This window comes from Lonchura striata, chromosome 4 (assembly GCF_046129695.1).
Source record: "Lonchura striata isolate bLonStr1 chromosome 4, bLonStr1.mat, whole genome shotgun sequence".
In the NCBI taxonomy this organism is placed as follows: Eukaryota; Metazoa; Chordata; class Aves; order Passeriformes; family Estrildidae; genus Lonchura; species Lonchura striata.
Window position 1 is genome coordinate 8,901,058 of NC_134606.1, and position 14,184 is coordinate 8,915,241.

The window sequence follows — 14,184 nt, forward strand, 5'->3', positions numbered from 1 at the left end:
TGATTAAACACAGTGATTATTTTACATAGTATTCCATTTGAAGTGTTGCAAAATTGTGAAATGTCAAAGGGATTTGTGAATTATATCTTAAAATGAAGTCCACTTAGAAACCCTGTTGTAGGGCCTTGAATATGATCATACTTGCAAGCCTAAGATAGCAAATAGTCAGAATAATAAGAAGGATAAGTTGAGTTTTGTGTATGATAAGTTGCATTTAATCTGTAAAAGCAGTTAGGTCCAGGCCAAAGAACTCATGATTCTATTTCCACTACCAGTAAAATATTTCATAATTCAATTGGTACACTTATTTCTGTAGCTTTTATATTGTGGTTATATTCTGTGGTTCAAGCTACCTCCACTGTGTTGTCCTGAACTCTATGAATATAATGAAATGAGAGAGCCTGCATCACACACACACAGAAAGCCAGCTGTCACAGAAATACAAAAAACAAAGGCAATTTATGTCTAATGTCTTGCCTCTGCTTCATAGTATTAATACTTCAGAGAAATTGAGGACTCACTACAGAACAGGTTACCCTCTAAACAGTGAACCAAAACAAAGTCAGGTTTTCTCCTGATCCATGTAAGATCCCTTGTGTCTAATCAAAGTTGAGCTGAAGAGTGGCATTTTCTTTATTACAAGTATTATGATGTTATCTCCCTGTTATCAAGTAAGTTCCTTATTGCCATTAAATGTACAGAACCTTAATCCATGACCTCTGCTCTTCCATCAGCTTTGGCTGAAATGGTCCAACAGGCTGAAGAGCCACTTTGCACTTTGTTAGGCTCCTTCAGCACACATTCACAGATACACCTATGCCCACAGGCAACATGGTCACATCAACCCCTTTCTCTCAAACGAATCCAAGGTAAAATGTGTTTGTTTAGATAGTTTAATCCCATGCACTGATGCAAAAGTTAACTTTAGTATTTGCCAGACACTTCTCCTATAAAACAGCAGAGGACAATGGAAGTAATGACCCAGGTACTGCTTAGCAGCAATACCCTCTTGGATACATTAGGCAGGTAATGTAACATTGATTTCAATGATACAGAGACACTGGATGATTAAAATTCAGATCTCCAAATCTTTTGCAGAAAAGCTGATGTCCAATAAAATGCTATCTGCATAAAAAAAAATAGATGGATAAATTCCTTAATCCTGCAACACTGTTGTCCTTAAAATCAACATTAACGACACACTAATCACTGCAGTACAAGGATACAGGAATTTATGCACCTGCAAATTACTACCAAGACAACAAGTTGCTCTTACCTTGAACTAGATCTTGACTTGACATCTTCCTTTGCTGTCCTTTCACTACTAGCATCTTCATTGTAGTCCATTTTTTTATCACACAGTTGTTTCCTCTTCTCCCACTTCTTCTGCTGATTTGAGATGCTTTCTGCTTCTCCTTGGGAGTCACTTTCTACTCCTACCTGTGAACCTGAGGAATGTGCCAGGCACTTAGAAGAGATTGGCAGTTTTTGCTCTTCACTGCCAAAGTCTCTTTCTGCTAACAAAGCAGAAGTTTCAGGTTTTAATGTTTCCTGCTCAGGGACCGAACTGTCCAAGTTATCTACATGGTCCATTTCCTTAGACTTTACTAATGTGTATGAAGCATTTACAACACCTCCTGCAGAATGTTTAGTCTTTAAACCTTCAACACCGTCCTCCCTGCTGTCTTCACAGCTGCCACAACACACACAGGAATTAATTAGACAGTTTGTGGCAGCTATACTGAGTTTATGGGATTCATCCTCCTCCTCATTTGCTAATGGATTAGCAGATCCAGGAATACAACTAATAGCTGCTTCTGGGGTTGTTACTGGGGATTCTGAGCTAGAAGGAGATTTAGGATTGAATATTACAGTAGCAGATATTTTCATTCCCCCTGTCCTGTGCGCTATCACTTCCGCCGTTTCTGCGTCATCAGCATACGCATCCCAGCCATTGAGGTATAACTGTGAGTCTGGACCTTCTAGACAGCTGCATGAATTTGGAACTGAAATGCCAGACATCTGTTTTCCATCTTCAACATTGTTATTATTGCTTAAGTCACTTTCAGCATCTTTTAAAAGCAACGTTTCCTCTGTCTGATGGCCATTCTCATAAAGCAAAGCATCTCTATATTGCAGGTTCTGTTTTGAATCATGGCAAGGGTTATTCACCCAAGCAAAAGTATCACTTACTGAATCCAACCCAGCCAGAGCTTCTCCTGCTCCATCTAGGTCATCCATAAAAAACACTCTGTCCTCTTCATCAGTTAAGTTGTCAAGATGGTGCCTTATTGGTGAAGCTTCTGTGCTAGAACTATTTCTTAGGCTAGGTCTGTGAGCTGGAGACTGACAGATGCTTGGAGGGGAAAGCAGAGAAGACATTTCATCACCGACTCTGTGTACCATCCTGTTCAGCTGCTCCAGCTCCTGCTCATCATACTGCATGGAACAAGCCAGCTCAGCCTCTGTGTTCTCAGCTTTTGCTGAAAGTTCCTTGGGAGGCAAAGTCGCAGTTATGCCTGGCGCAATGACAGAGGGTACTTCAGGATCTGCTCTGACAGGAAAATCTACATCTTGAGAGATGCACAGGTTACGTTCCAGTGTATGCAGTTCATCCTCAGTCAGTGTCTGAAGGAGATCCCTGAAAAGAAAGAAATACACACATCACTTGTCATTTAGAATCATAAGGCATTGATGTTCCAGATGTTAAAAAAAGCTTTTACTGTTAGTGCAGAAATTCAGAACTTGAGAGCGCAGAATACTTTTGACTGTGTATTTCAGTGCATTTGGCATTCATATCCAGAGTACATGACTACTGATGCCTGAATTTGAGATTACTCATGCAAATAGAGGGCATAAAATTATATACATGCTTGCAGTGAAGCCTCAAAATAAACCAAAACACACACAAAAATGGAACTTTTCCCCTCCACATCACTTACAATGAAAACGTCACCCACAATTAAGATTTATTTCATCATTTTACTTTTTTAATTCACAAATTTGACTTTGATTAGCAAACTAATTTTCCATCCTTCAAGTTGATTCAGAAAATTATTCTGCAAAATAGTACTGCAGAAGTTTCACAGCATTACACTGTCAGATAAATGAATTCAATAAAATAGTAATATTGCTTATGCAACACTGGTATCTGGAAGCCAGATCACTGAAATGGGAATTGGAAGTTGGCTCTTTCCTGCCTCAAACACTGAACTCAATCTTCTGGCTTTGTCTGGCATAAACTTAATTTTCTTCACAGTGCCTACTATGGGGCTGTGCTTTGGATTTGTGCTGGAAGCAGTGTTGATAAGCCAGGGGGGTTTTGTTCTTGCTGCCCAGGACTCACACACAGCCAAGGCCTCTCCTGCTCCTCACCCCAGCCCAGCAGCGAGGAGGCTGGGGGTGCACAAGGAGCTGGGAGGGGACACAGCTGGGGCAGCACCCCAAATGACCCAAGGATATTCCACACCATAGATATGGCATCAGGCTCAGTATATAAAGCTGGGGGAAGGAGGAGGAAGGGGGGTTGGTCGGAGTGGTGGCATTTGTCTTCCCAAGTCACCGGGAGGTGTGATGGAGCCCGGCTGTCCTGGGCATGGCTGAACACCTGCCTGGGGAAGTGCTGAATTTATTCCCTGCTCTGCTTTGCTTGTTTGGAACTTTTGCTTTATCCATTAAACTCTTTATCTTAACCCATGACTTTTCTTTCTTCTACTCTTCTGCTTCTCTCTCCAAACCCACTGGAGGGGTGAGCAAGTTGGCTGCGTGGGGCTGAGCTGTCAGCTGGGGTTAAGCCACGACACCGGGTCATTAAGGAGTAAAGCTCCTGCATGATGTTAACAACAAGGCAGGTCTAGAAAAAAACACTGAGCAATTTAACAAACTGTGTTTTCCACAGACATGCAGCATCTCCAGTGTTACCAAGTGTCCTCAGTACTGCAGTTTAGGACTACAGGCACCTGAAAACAAAGTGTTATTAAGTGCTTGATAACAAACACAAATCTGCAGACATAGCAGCATATAATTTTAGGTCTGATTTGATTCACATTATCCTTCTCAATTAGAAGTCACATACACAACTATCCTCTGTCAAGAACTCCTGCCACCATTTTCAAAGATCAGTAAGTGCTTTTTAGCATAAAAGAATGAATGGGAAAAGCAAGACCTGTTCAACAGAGGTTAGGAGTCCATTATTCCTCATGTCTTTAGGAAAAATTTGTAAGCAGGTGACATACAGCTAGAATAATAATAATAATATGCACATATTAAAATAATGCCCTTAGAGGAGTAACTTTGGTATATAAAAGAGGCCAAAAACCGCAGAAGAAACATTCAATAAATCTCGCATCTTGATTTCCAGTTAATGGTTTACATTAATGACTTGCTAACTCAAAGATCAAATATTTTTGCACGTACTACCAGTTTTTCAAATAGCTCAAAAAATACATCACTAGTATCTGACCTGTATATCAGCTACCTATGGTTTGAAAAAGCTAATAGTTTAGATAAACACTCTTAAGTCAGAAAAAAAAAAAAAAAGGCTATGTACATTCCACACAATTAACATTTTATTTATTTTTAAAATCTTGCTTTGTATGAGTAATATGACCCTGAAAAAAGTTCTAAGCCTCCAGAAATACCACTTTTAAGAACAATTGCACTATTGTATCCTCACTTTTCACAATCTGTAACAGAAGTCAGAATTTCCTAGCATCATTCTATATACATCTTAAAATTTTCAGTTTGACCTTTTTTCAGTCATAAATAAGTAAGAAAGTAAAATGGGCAATATTTGTTAGACCCACCTGCAAACCAGTATTACTATTTGGCACACTAGAATATTTTAAATACCTATATATTCCTTTCTTTTGTCTACACAGTATGTAATGGTACCATATAATTATTATTCAGATCTTGTATTTAACCAGTGTCTGTAAGAGATTTAGCACTTGAACATCACCTAAAAAACAGAGTGAGGTAAGTTTTAAGGTCAACATTAAAACAGTAGTATTATCATTAGTTATTTTGGAAATAACTATACCAATAGGATAAAAAAAAAAACCAGAATAATATGGTTGCTGCCATGAGGCTTTGTATTATGCATTTCCATTTTGTTAGTGAAGAAAAACTTATGTAGAATTTTATAAGCATAAACAAAGTAATGTGAGATTTTAAAAACAGTTGGGGTTTTCATTTTAAAAAACACAACAACCAACAGTAAGCACACAAATATAACAGTGAAAGGTTTAAGCTTTCCCCTCACATATTCAAAGATATTAAAGACATAGGAAACTTCTGGGTTGGGCCAGGGTCCATCCAGTAGAGAATGCTGGCTCCTCACAGGTCCTAAGGAAGAGCAAGAGCACAGGACAGACCCACAGTGATCCCTGTGAGTGCATCCTGCTGACTGCCAGCAGCCAGGAATCTCTGAACCAAGGCAGCATCCCTGTGGTCCACAATCCACAGTGAGCTTTTCTTGCACAGGTTAAAAACTCTGTGTCAGGAACTGACCAACAGAAAAGTGCTTAAACACCAGCTACACTTCTCCATACACCACAGTCACACACACTTTTCAAAGGAGGAAAAGAATGAGCAACTTCTACAAACAGAGACTACACCACCAACATTCAAAGGAATTTGCTTTCCATCCAAGCCCATCAGCATAACTGGGAACGATACACTGGGCCCAGGGAAAATCTAGGATTGAATCTTCAGACTTCCAGCATCTATTCTGGGGTTTTATTCAGTACAGAACACCACATGGCAGCACCCAGGATTATTGAATGTCTGGGTGTCCAGAGCTACTTTGCTTCCTTTCCAAAGGCTCAGAGAGCCTGGCTGCTCAGACCTATCCAATACAGGTTTCACACATTCACTGTCAATTCAGTGCTGTAAACACATTTACTTTATACTAGCTAGCTCCATGGATTTGAGTAATAAACTCTATTTCTGCTAATAACAACACATCAAAATTTAAGAGCAATTGTATGCAGTTAACTGCAATTGTATGCAGTTTTGAGGACAATAAATAAAGCCTGATTAAAAAAAAAAAATAACAACAACCACCAGTGAATCAGCTGACAATCCTCATGTCTTTTTAGGTGAGTCAGATCCATGCAGCCCTGGAAGAATAATATAACCAGTTGAATTACACGTGGTAGTCTACCAGCCCTATAATTTCAGTAGAGGAATAATCCTACTTTAAATTCAGAGGGAATATGCTCATTTTCCTAATCCAAACACTGGAAATTTTGCTATTATCAAATACAGCTTATTCTAAAAGAGGTTCAAGTAATTATCTTCACTTCTCTGGTTAAAAATTCCCTAGACTGACCAGTCATTTTTAAAGATGACAAATGTTTGAACAACAGTTACCTTTTAGACACACTGTACATTAGATTATACAGGACTCACTGCCAATTTGCCATGTTGTAAAAGGACCATGAAGATACTGAAAATGAATGTTAACCAATATATGAAAATAAATGTGACATTTCACCACCAAAAAACTGAACATCAGGCATCATCAGTAAGCTTTAAGCTTTAATTAAACTGTAGCTACTTCAGTGGTTCATTTCCTTTCTGCCGAAGAACCTTTAACTCATTGTGCTCATATGGACAAATAGGATTTCTCCCTCTGCTTACATTATTCAAAAGCCACAGGTAAAGTCAGCTCCTGCAATCCACCCTGATGAGCAGCAGTGTGCTTTCTTCTCAGATGGGCTTCAGAAAATACTGAATTTTAAAAAGTGCATGTTGAGGTTTCACCTGCTTTTTTACTCTTTCTGGCACTTTATCACAGAAAGGCAATCTAACTTTCAAAATACAAGGAACATTCTTCTTTCAGTGGTTACAGCTACTGTCAGAAAAACAAAGCACGTTCTTCAGATGTGCTCTGCCTGTTACAAGCAGTAGCACAGATTTGCTCTGCCTACTGCAAAACCAATGAACATATTTTACTCTACTGCCAATATCCAGGGTACAGAAATGACAAAAAAACTTCAAAGACATGAGGCCAGATGTCCTTAAAGACAAGTTTGGCTTAACAGAGGTCAGGGCTACAAACACTCTAATCCTGCACATTCCTCAAGCCTCCTCCATTAACTTTGCTCCTATTCTGACTGGAATTTTAAACTGCATTGTTGTCAGGGAATAGCTTCATTGTCATTGCCAGCCTGTGCTTCAGTTCATGCTCCAAAGGGAGCACAACCAGCTGCCTCAATGGAGCTGCCACTGTAGGAGCCTGGTGTAGGTACAGGGATGCCACATGCATCCTCCTGCTCCTGCTGTGCCCTGCTCTGCTCACCAAAGTCCACAGAGCTGTCTGACATACCCACACTGAGATATGTAACAAACTGCTCTGACACTCCTTTACTGCCACAGTTTGGAATCAACTCTGAGTTTTGAGCACAGCCACCTCAGAAAAATGAATCCAATTTTTCCCCAACCACTGTGCACACTTAATTTAAAAGAAAACAATTTTCATACTGCCCTACCCAATTCTTTAAAACACAGAGAGTATGTATACTGCATATAATTTCTAGTCAATGATACAGAAAGGTTTCAGTGTATTTAAAATGGTATGATCCTCTGATTCTGCACCACTTGATGTACACCTCCTTGATTCTGTGCCACCAAAATCCATAGGAACCCTGCTATCACTTAGAATTATCTAGAAACAAGAACCAGGAAAGCAAAGAGCTCTGAAACAGGGTAGAATTGAGTACTGCAAAATCCCAAGTTTGCTGACTTGTGAAAAATCCCTGTGCTGCAGCCTCAAATGCATATATAGTATAGGCAGTGTTTTCACACAGTAAGTTCAGTGTGACAGGCCCCTAAGTGACATTTCTGTGCATAGAGCAGATGATGTGATCTGTGTATTTCCTAAGCAGATTGCAGCAGTTTGGCAGAAATGGTTCAAACACCTTCCTTTCAAAGGCACAGAGATAGCACTACTATATAATTATGCTTTGGTAGATGTAATGCTAATGTTTTACACACAAAATAAAAGTCAACATAAGCACCTGGCTCAGATATTAATTAAAACATTCAAAGCCATAATTTGCTGCTCAACCTTTCCAAAAACTCAGCAAGAACCCTTACTGCTTTTTTTTCAGAGTCTCAACAATCTCTATTGTTTTCAAAGTTGTCAGCTACCAGTAGGACACCAAAAATTTTCATACCTAATAGATATTTATCTTCTCTGCTAGTTCTGATTTAATTATGTGGATAAACATAATTAAATACAGTACTTATCTTTGCCTTATGGATATTTTAGGATAATACAGTTTAAAAATTAATTACCTGTAATCCTACAAAATAATCAGCTCTGTATATGATGTTACCCCATGAGCTAAAAAGCTTAGTTGGCGAAAAAGTTATAGAAATTTACAGAGAAATTCACTGGGATGTGGTTACATTCTGCAGTAAGATGTGCTATATTCTTACAACAGGCACACAACTGGAATACAAAATGCAGCTGTTTTTAACAGAAGGCTTCTTAATCTATTTTCATGCCTTAACTGCTGGTGCTGGAGACTGGAGAAAGACTCCAGGGAAAACACTCTTCCTTTGTTGGGGAGCAGAATTGGTATCAAATATCATTCCATCTTCTTCATAAGTTTCTATGAACCTTCTCACAGAGTATGGATTGCAGCCTGATGAGTTAAAAAACAACTGATAAGAAAAAAAAAACCTACACAGCTTTATGTACTTTTAAAAGTAATTTAATTACTCTATATGAACAGCACACTTATTTGCATCTCATTGTTATTTTCATTCAATGTATTTTTCATTCAAGAATATTACTAAAGGATCATTCTTGCCAGTATTTGAGTTCCTTCAATTCAAAGACTGCCAGATATGGAATTTTGTATTACTTCTTGCTTGAATTTTTGCTCTGATAGATGTTATCTCAGTAAGAACACTTTGCCAACTTTGCCTCCCAGACAACAGAAGCCACATTTTTAATACTCCCTTTCCTTTACAGAATAAATACAAGTCTTACAGTATATCAGAACTTTTCCAAAACTGAATATGAAAGATTTCTATTTTTTAAAGTTTGTATTGAAAACTGTAGTTATTGAACAAACAAGCATTTTACAAATTTGTTTTCAACCCCAGAACTATGCTCACAGTAAAAAATGAAAATTAAATGGGCTGAGCAATACACTGACTCCATTGATTTTCATTTTCCATGTTTGAAAACATGAGGATAATAAAGCAGAAAATACAGATTATGAGAAGAATATTAGTTTTTAAATATCTTTTTGGCTTTAGATAGCAAGTGGAATGTTGAGGAAAATATCTGCAATAGCCACATACTGGGAATAAGTTATTTCAATGTAAACTTCAGGGACTTTTCAAGCTGCAGTACCTATAAAGTACTTTTTCCTCCCTCTAACTTCAGTTTTGCCCCTCAGTTCATGTTGTTATTCTTAACTCAGTGTTTTATAATACCATAATTACTCAGAAAAACCCAACAAACCAAACATGTTGATTTGTCAATTTTAATTCTCAGATTTCAATATGAATATCACTAATGTACCTAAAAATAAGACTTCTAGACAAAAATACTAGGAAGCTTTCAAGGGACATGAGGATGTGGTCTAGATATTTATAAAGGCAAACTTCAGAAATCGCTCCCCTCTGAACCACCCCTGACAGAGCTCACATTGTCCCTCAGGAGATGCCTCACCTCTAAAGGGTGAGAGGAGATCAATCTGGACAAACCAAGTGAAAACTATTCTTGCATCAGACTGTCACCATGACATGAAGGCAATAAACTGCTGAAAATTGGACACAGGAAAAAACACCAAACCTTTCAAATTATCTCTAGAGATTTCTAGGAACAAAAGTTGCAGTTGGTATATAAATCTGAATTCCTAGAAAATAACAGGGCTTATGGATTAATACCTGAAGAGTGAACATAAAGATCCTTTAAAGACAGAGCTCAATTTCTCCAAAGTAACAGATCAGTCTTCTAAAAACCTCAGCTAAGAAAAAAATTATATACTTGAGCCAAAGCCCACATCTCCAATGGTAACCAACACTGAAGCATTTTGGAAAGAAGTATAAAGTGATTCATCCTGTAAAAAAGAAATTTACAATATGAAAAACTGATAATAATTTCTATTAGGTTAAGAATTATCTGAGTATTGCATCATAGCATAACAAGAAAATGTAATAAGCCTACTTAAGCAGAAACATTGATGCTAATTAGAAACAGAATCTCCCAAAAATAAACTCTAACTTGAGTATTTCAGGCATCATCTAACCAGAATGAAAATGTGAAGCACTCTAAAATGATACTCCAAAAAAAAAAAAAAAAAAACCTATCACAAAGATTAAAAGTTCAGAAAACTACCATGAAATGAAAAACTACATTTAGTTATTTCACAGGTATACCAGGCTGATGAGAGGAAAATGCAGTTTATGCTCAACATAACAAACAGAAACACTTTTTTAAAGCATTTATGAGTTTTCAGGACTCTGATTTTCACTTCAGAAGAGAAGCAATTACAACCACCATTTATTACTTGCCTTATTTTTCTTAGCAAAGTCTGAAAAGGTCTGAAGAGTTCAGACATATCTTCTGGTTTATGGTCCAAGTTTAATGGTCCCTCGGAGTAGACAACAAGGCCACTGTAATTCAAACACATGCGTGAACACACAAAAATGAAAATTTTATTACACAGAGCAACCACTGAATAGTCAGAAAAGCAACTGTACATAAACATTAGAACGACATTTAACTACATCTCGTTATCTTGTTTTTGTCTTATTCACCCACAGCTAGAATTAGATGCTATTTAAAGTAACAGGAAAAAGATCCCCTCCACTCTGTTGCCCTTTCTCAAAATTGGCAGAAAAAAAGCAATGGAAGCATAAAGGGAAGAACACACATTTATTTCATTGCTGCAGCTGAATTAAAAAAAAACAACAAAAAACACAACCCCACAAATGAAATCTATTAAGAAGTACATTGGGGGAGGTCCACTGATTTGAGATATTGCAGATAGCTTTTCCTTTCCAGTCTGTAATTTCCAGGTAAGGTCTCCTGCACTCCTAATTTTCTACCTCCAAAATAAATATAATGTGGTATTGACATATGGTAAAAAAAGGAAACAGATTTTCTTAATCACAGAAAACATATTTTGAAGAAACCATGCTTTTAAATCAACTCAGCACTTGTACAAATTTCCCTGGAAAGAGGTAAATCCACAATCCTGAGAGCCTCCAGGTACTTCACTGTCGATAACTCAAAATTTCCTCCTGACCAAATCCCCACTGCCCAAACCCATCTGTGGCACGGATTAAACAAAATTCACTTTCAGATCTGCTGTGCCACACCAATACTGGGTCTGAGAGTGGATTCCCACCAGCACCACTCTGTTTAGAACTATTTAATCCTCTGCCCACTGCAAAACCAACGTATGTTTCCCAAAGGCAACCCATTCTCACAGCTGAGATAACACCACTGTTCTTTTTCCAAGGCCTTTTTCCATAGTGCCAGTGCTCTGTTACCCAAGATATTTCAAAGGCATCTTTGTTTTCTTAAACAAAAATGACACATTGCTCCAGAGAGCTATCCAGCATCCAAATCACCCACAGTGACAGTGACCCTTGCCCAACACAATTCTCAAAGTCCTTTGGCCACCAGCTCCTCCCTAGCAAGCACCGGTGTGACCAAAGACTCTGAGACACAGCAGCAAAGCTGATGTCACAAGCCATGTGGATCCCTCTGAAGTATGACAAAAAAAGACCAGGGGATTGGGGTTTTGAGGGCAGGAGCAGGGAAGAATAGATGAGAGAGAAAAAGTTGCTTCCTTTGCAAGTAGCTTTTTTTTCTTGTGGTTTAAGACAAATTATCTTTTTGCCAGGGATACATAATTTTATCTCTTTCTCTATGCTTGCCAAGCCTCAACAAGCAGGCTGCCACAAAGTGAAGCAGTTATTGCTGACTCATGTCTTATATTCTGTATAAGCAAATGTTACTACTTTGCTCAGTGAAAGCCCAAGGCTACTCTCCTCAAATTTCTACTCGATGCAACTCACTGTTCCTTTGGCTTTCAGGCAGTTTGCTTGCCACAGAATTTAACTATTGGAAATGAAAAAAAACGTAAATTAAACTTAAAAATTTAAATTTAAAATCTTTGAAAAATTAAAAAAAAAAATTAACTAAAAAAAAAGTGGGCTAGAGCACTACAGAAAAAAAATACTACGAAATGGCTTCTGTATATATGTGTAACATTTGAAAGAGCCCTGAGGAACTTCAACAGTGATTTCTTTTCTTATCACTGGATAATCAAGAGCACTCAAACCTTCTTCTCTAGTCTTCTTTGTGATTTGGGGTAGACATGATCTATTTGCCAGAAAGCCCTGGTTTTCCAGTCAGTCATGATGTGTTCTCCTTTACTGTGTCTTCCAGTAGCTTCAAACTGAGTTCTCACATTCCTGTTGTCTTCCAATAATCAGATTATTACTGTTATTATTTTTAGAATGACAGTTAGAGACAATATACTATTTAACAGGAACAACAGGCCACAGGGATTTCCTGAGGAGAAGTGTATTACACTCAGGATTTGAGTGTTTTTATTTCCCTCAATTATCCTACTTATATCAGCTAACTGTAAAATGTTCGCAATGGTAAAATATTAAAAATATGCTGGCTTTACTCCAGAGAAGCTGCTGCCTTAGTAAACCATGAAGACTCATTAGGAAAAAGGCATCTGTGATTTGTTCAATACTGCAAAAACAGCATGAAGCAAAACCCTTGTCAATTTAGTTGCCTTGAGTGGTCAATACAGGGCACAAATCTACACAAAAGTTACCCATATTAACACTTTCCTTCGAGAGAATTAAGCCTAACTCAACAGTTACAATGCAGTTTGCCATGATAATTCCTTCTAAACCTAGAGTCACTGAGAAAAACACACAGATTTAACTGAAAAGCTGTAGTTTTCAAGACTTGTATCCTTATGTCAGCCCACTTTTGAGTTTTACAAAATACGTGCTTTAAAAAATATTTCTGACAATACGACATTACAAAGACTGATGTTCCTAATTTTTAAATTTTGCTGGAGGATGCCTGATCAATTGTTCCTGCCTGCTCTATTTAGAGATCCACATTAAACTGGCAATGATTTAGAACAAAATAATCCTCCTCTTTAATTCTTTTAAAGAATGTAAAAGCAAACTCAGGTGAAAGACAGTCCATCAAAATTCTAAACACAGCTTTTCAAATCTTCAGTAAGATTTAAATGAGGCAGAGCAGTGAGTAGTTAAAAATTACTTACCATACAATGGCTAATCTTGGAATTGTAAACATTAAAGCTGGTTCATAGTCATCTATCATATCTTGAGTGAGGTATCCAAGCCTTAAGGCTCTAAGCAGAAGAATAAAATTATTTAGTAAGACATCAAAGTCTTGAAAAGGACATTTCACTTAGGAAAAATCTGAAAAAATTGTTATAAGCCAAACCAAACTGATAGTATTTAACTCATGAACTGGTTTTGTACAGTCTAAAGCACTATATATATAACTGATTGCTTAAGTCTCTGCTTTAAAAAAAATAGTATAATAAAAACATAAATGGAAGAAAAAAGTCCCTTTAAGCACTTAAAGCTTTTATAGTCATTCAAAACCCAGTTCAGTTTTATGAAATTTTCTTTATTTATTATTTCATGTCAAGCTTCAGCTTGATACTGAAAACCATGGGTACTGACAATTTTTCAAATAAAAGAAACATTTTTAAAGTAATAGCAGGAAGTACTTGGTTTCATTTTCAAATACAAATTGCTCTAATTATCAAATTAAATCTCCTCCTTAACTAAAAAAAGCCTAAAAAAATCACCCAAGAACAGCCCAGTTCTACATAACTCTCACTGAAGTCTAAGGATTTAATATTTGGAGGAGACTTCACTGTCCTAAAATAAATTCTCAAATGTCTTAAGCCCCTTTTAAACTAAACCCCATTTCGCTTGGATTTTTTACTTTGCTGTATTTTCCAGGTTTCTTCACAATTTTCAGATTTCACCATTATGTTTCATAACATCCTCAAATTTCTTCTCTGACATAGCAGTGTTTAAGATTGCAATGAAAACTGCATATGAGTCCTGCTTTTGGTCCCAAAAGAATGGAAATAACTTTTTCTTATTCCTTGTCAGCACTTGTCCAGTCAG

The 14,184-nt window shown here is 37.4% G+C and overlaps 1 protein-coding gene across 5 annotated transcripts in view; it reads right to left on the minus strand.

Moving 5' to 3' along the window:
• Window positions 1-14,184, minus strand: part of ZFYVE28 (zinc finger FYVE-type containing 28) — a 146,698-nt gene that overhangs the window by 40,751 nt on the left and 91,763 nt on the right. For 4 of the 5 annotated variants that reach the window (XM_021550715.3, XM_021550713.2, XM_021550714.3 and 1 more), the window contains exons 6-8: window positions 13,299-13,388; window positions 10,543-10,644; window positions 1,277-2,641 (exon numbers count right to left, since the gene is read on the minus strand). In XM_021550715.3, the coding sequence (XP_021406390.1) occupies window positions 1,277-2,641; window positions 10,543-10,644; window positions 13,299-13,388 (1,557 nt within the window). Of the gene's footprint in view, window positions 1-1,276; window positions 2,642-10,542; window positions 10,645-13,298; window positions 13,389-14,184 lie in introns of those variants that run through there. The other variant, XM_021550716.3, reaches the window with a different exon arrangement.